The sequence below is a fragment of the Cebus imitator genome, unplaced genomic scaffold (assembly GCF_001604975.1).
Source record: "Cebus imitator isolate Cc_AM_T3 unplaced genomic scaffold, Cebus_imitator-1.0 Scaffold85, whole genome shotgun sequence".
Taxonomy (NCBI): domain Eukaryota; kingdom Metazoa; phylum Chordata; class Mammalia; order Primates; family Cebidae; genus Cebus; species Cebus imitator.
Window position 1 is genome coordinate 2,170,456 of NW_016107400.1, and position 3,588 is coordinate 2,174,043.

General features: G+C 48.8%; 1 protein-coding gene across 2 annotated transcripts in view; it reads right to left on the reverse strand.

Moving 5' to 3' along the window:
• Window positions 1-2,865, reverse strand: part of LOC108308453 (serine/threonine-protein kinase SMG1-like) — a 43,065-nt gene extending 40,200 nt beyond the window's left edge. The window contains exon 1 of one of the 2 annotated variants that reach the window (XM_017534266.2): window positions 2,367-2,865. In XM_017534266.2, coding sequence (XP_017389755.1) covers window positions 2,367-2,455 — 89 coding nt within the window. In that variant the 5' untranslated portion in view covers window positions 2,456-2,865. The remainder of the gene's footprint in view (window positions 1-2,366) is intronic. The other variant, XM_017534267.2, reaches the window with a different exon arrangement.
• Window positions 2,866-3,588: the final 723 nt, after the last annotated feature.

The following is a 3,588-nucleotide window of genomic DNA, read 5'->3' on the forward strand; positions in this document are numbered from 1 at the left end:
AAAAAAAAAAAAAAAAGCCTAAATCAAGGAAAACACAACCAAAACACCAAGGAAGAAATGGTATATTAAAGGCAAAAATAAATAAATAAATAAATGTTTAATCAAACTTATTTAGATGAGCCATAATAAACATGCTTCATTTGAAGATGTTCTAAACCTTCATTTAAGCAAGGAAGATCAAGATCCATTCTGTCAGTTACCTAGAGTCTGTCATCTTTCTGAAGAGGGGACAGAATAACAACCTCAAATTTGACTAATGAAAATTTATGACTTGGCAAACACCTGAGTATTTTTATTGACTAACAAATCAACTATGACAATCTTAGAAACAAATCAAGTTATGCTACAGGGTAGGTCCACACTTCCCTGTTCCCTTTACAACAGGAGAAAACCAAATCTTTCCAACAACCTGTTACTCCCAGTAACAAAATGTATCTCACAGTATCTCAACCAAGGCGTTACATTCTGAAACTTTGTTATAAAGCACGGCTTCAAAGAAAGCTTGTAAGCTTTCTTGTAAGCTCCTCCCTTCCCCCATTGCCCCTCCCCAGAGCCAAGAAATAAAGCACTTGAAAGAAACAACATGGATAATATTTATTAATAGCTCATGTACATATTCCACAACTACATAAGCCATTTGGCTTCATGCCTGTCAGCAATGAAGTCAGGTGACCCCAGCACGTGGTTGCAACTCTTCTCTATTTATTTAGAACTACAAACTACAATTTATACTTTTCCAAAAGCTCTAGGACTATTTGTGAAGGGCACTTTATTCCTCTAAAAAGTTACTGAATTCTCTTATATACTATACTGATCACAATACTGAAAAAAAATAGAAAACCCATTGTCAAATTCAAGTTCATTTACCACCTACTTTGTTAGATGCCAAAAAATAAAATCAAATTTCACACATTTCAAGAAAAAGGCAAAACTAAGAATATCAATTATAGAAAAAATACTTTTAAAAATCAACTAAGTTTATTTAAAGCACTCATAAACAAGTGGTACAAGGCAAGTCAAGGCTATATTTATCAAACTTTTTTTTTTTTTTTTTTTTTTTTTTTTTTTTTTTTTTTTTTTTTTTTTTTTTTTTTTACGACTAAACATCTCAATTCTAGACTCAGGCACTAATTATTAAAGTCATCTACTGTAGTTATATACATCGGTTCTCAACAGATATAGTATTTGGGAAGGCATATTAAATAGACTAAGGGGTGTACCACCCATTAGCCAAAGATAATTTTATGCATTTTTCTAACAAGTCTTCAAATATTACATTCTAACATCTTACCAAATTATTTTCAAATACTGCTGGAATTACATATAACTATCCGGAAACAAAAGGGCTTCCCAACAACCTGTGCATTCTACATTTATTTGGCCAGTTTCTGGACGATTATAATACTGTACAATTGTGCTCCAAAATAAGCGAGTTCCATGAATCAATTATCCCTAAAATATATTTATATACATTTAAGGAGTTCTCCCAAGCATTGGGTTAAATTCCGAACAGACTCTGAATACAAGCATTTATTTAGTAAGAGAGGTTGGAATAAATCAGTGCTAAATTAGGCCCAACTACCCCCCAAATGGATCAGAAAGACAGGAAAATTGCATTTATTTAAAAAGTTAATGACCCTAATCTATCCAAATCTAAGCCCCCAAAACGGTCTGAGATCAAATCCTCCATAAAAGAGGAAATTCTCTAGTCTTCTAAGCGGGTGCCGAAAGAGTTCACTCAAATGTTCAGGTATGAATTACGGTTCACCAGAGTAACTGGCCTTGCACTTAGGGAAAACTTCCATCTCCCAAGATTAGGGTGGGTCGATCCCATCAACAGTCACACAATGTCATTTCATGCTCCACTAATGAATGTCCTGCCTAAAGTCAGAGCAATGCCTTAGCTGGAGTTCTGTTTTGGTTTTTTCAATATTAACACGTGGGGGTCACAGAAAGGAACACAGGTTAGAAGGTCTCTCACGTGGCGGCTCAAAGAGTGAGGAACCGAGGAAGTGAACGAGTAACAGGGAGGGTCCCGGACTCGCAGGATCTCCCAACTCACGGTCGAGGGAAGAGCTAACTGGAATGCCCCCCACCCCCGCCTCTTTCTCACCTCCTAGTCCCGACCCCAGGCCAGTGCCACCGCCGGGAGCCCCTGTGCTGAAAAGGCAGGCAGGGGAGGAACTTAGGCCTCGCCTCCCCGCGGCCTTCCTTCCCCAGCCGGGGCGGAGGAGACCCAGGAAGCCGCGCCCGACTCCGGGGGGTGGAGGGCCTAGGCCGCGCCTCCCAGCCCCGCGGCCCTAGGCCTCGGCTCGCCGGAGGCGGAGCCCGGGAGGTCGGGGCTGGGGCCCGAGCCGGTCACCCACCTGGGTTGCCAGTCATTCCAGCTCCGCGGATACTTGGTGCCGCCGCCGCCGCCGCTGCTCAGCCGAGACCCCGGGGCTCTGCGGCTCATTACCTTCCCCGACACGACATGGCCAAGCGCCGCCGCCCAAAGAAGCGCGAGTCACCGCCCGAACCGGCCGCCGCCGACACCCCACTCCGGCCCGGGGCTGAGGAGGAAGCCGAGGAGAAGGAGGAGGAGGAGGAGGAGGAGGCGGAGGGCGGGGGAGGAGGACGGCCGTTCCGGGTTCCGCCTGAGCCAGCAGCGCAGGACGAGGAGGCGGGAGCGGCGCGGTGAGAAAAGAGGCGGATGAAGGGGAGGCGACGTCTCTTCCAGGACCGTGCGCGGCCCACGACGCTGGGGCCCCGGAGGACGAGAACGCCGAGGAGGAGGCGGTGGCGGCTGCTCCTCACGCTCACACGGCCACTGCTTCCCCGCCTCCCGGCTCCGCCCGCCGCGCCGCCGCTGCCGCACGGCATGCTGGGAGCGAGGGGTGGTGCCGGCGCCCGCTGGGCCTGGGGAGATGGGCGGGGCCTGTCGACGGGGGCGGGGTTGAGAGGGGCGGGGCCGATAGCAGACCGCCCCGCCCCCCATGTCCCCAGGCTCCTGGGCGGTGCCGAGGTCTGGGCACCGCGGTGACGAATACTGGGACAGGGGATCTCCACTACCGCGACCACACACTTTTCTCCCAAAAGCTTCCTGGAAAGCACCGGATCCCCGGGGGCCGGGCAGTCAGGTGTAAATGCACGTCCAATCAAAGACTTGCGGTGTCGGGGGCTCGTGCCCTGGCGTGCGCGCGCACATAGGCGTGCCCTTGCATTCACGTGCGCCCGCTTTCCCCCGTCTAGAGGGGAAAAAGTGAAAATAGTAGGATCGAGAGGTGGATATCCACCTTTCCAGCCTCCACCTGAAAAGTGCCCATCGAGTCCTGGCACCTTCTACTATTTCTTCACAGGGAAAAAAACTAAATGGTGGAAGGAAAGGGAGTACCGACGACCACTAAGCCCTGTCCTCTGCAATGTGAAATGTGCTTTAAAGTCCTCTCAACCTGACGCTTGGCCGCCTTCTGCAGGAGAAAGTAGCTGGGGACCGGGCGAAGTGGCTCATGCCTGTAATCCCAACACTTTGCAAGGCCGAGGTGGGTGGATCACTTGAGGTCAGGAGTTCGAGACCAGCCTGGCCAAAATGGGGAAACCCTGTCTCTA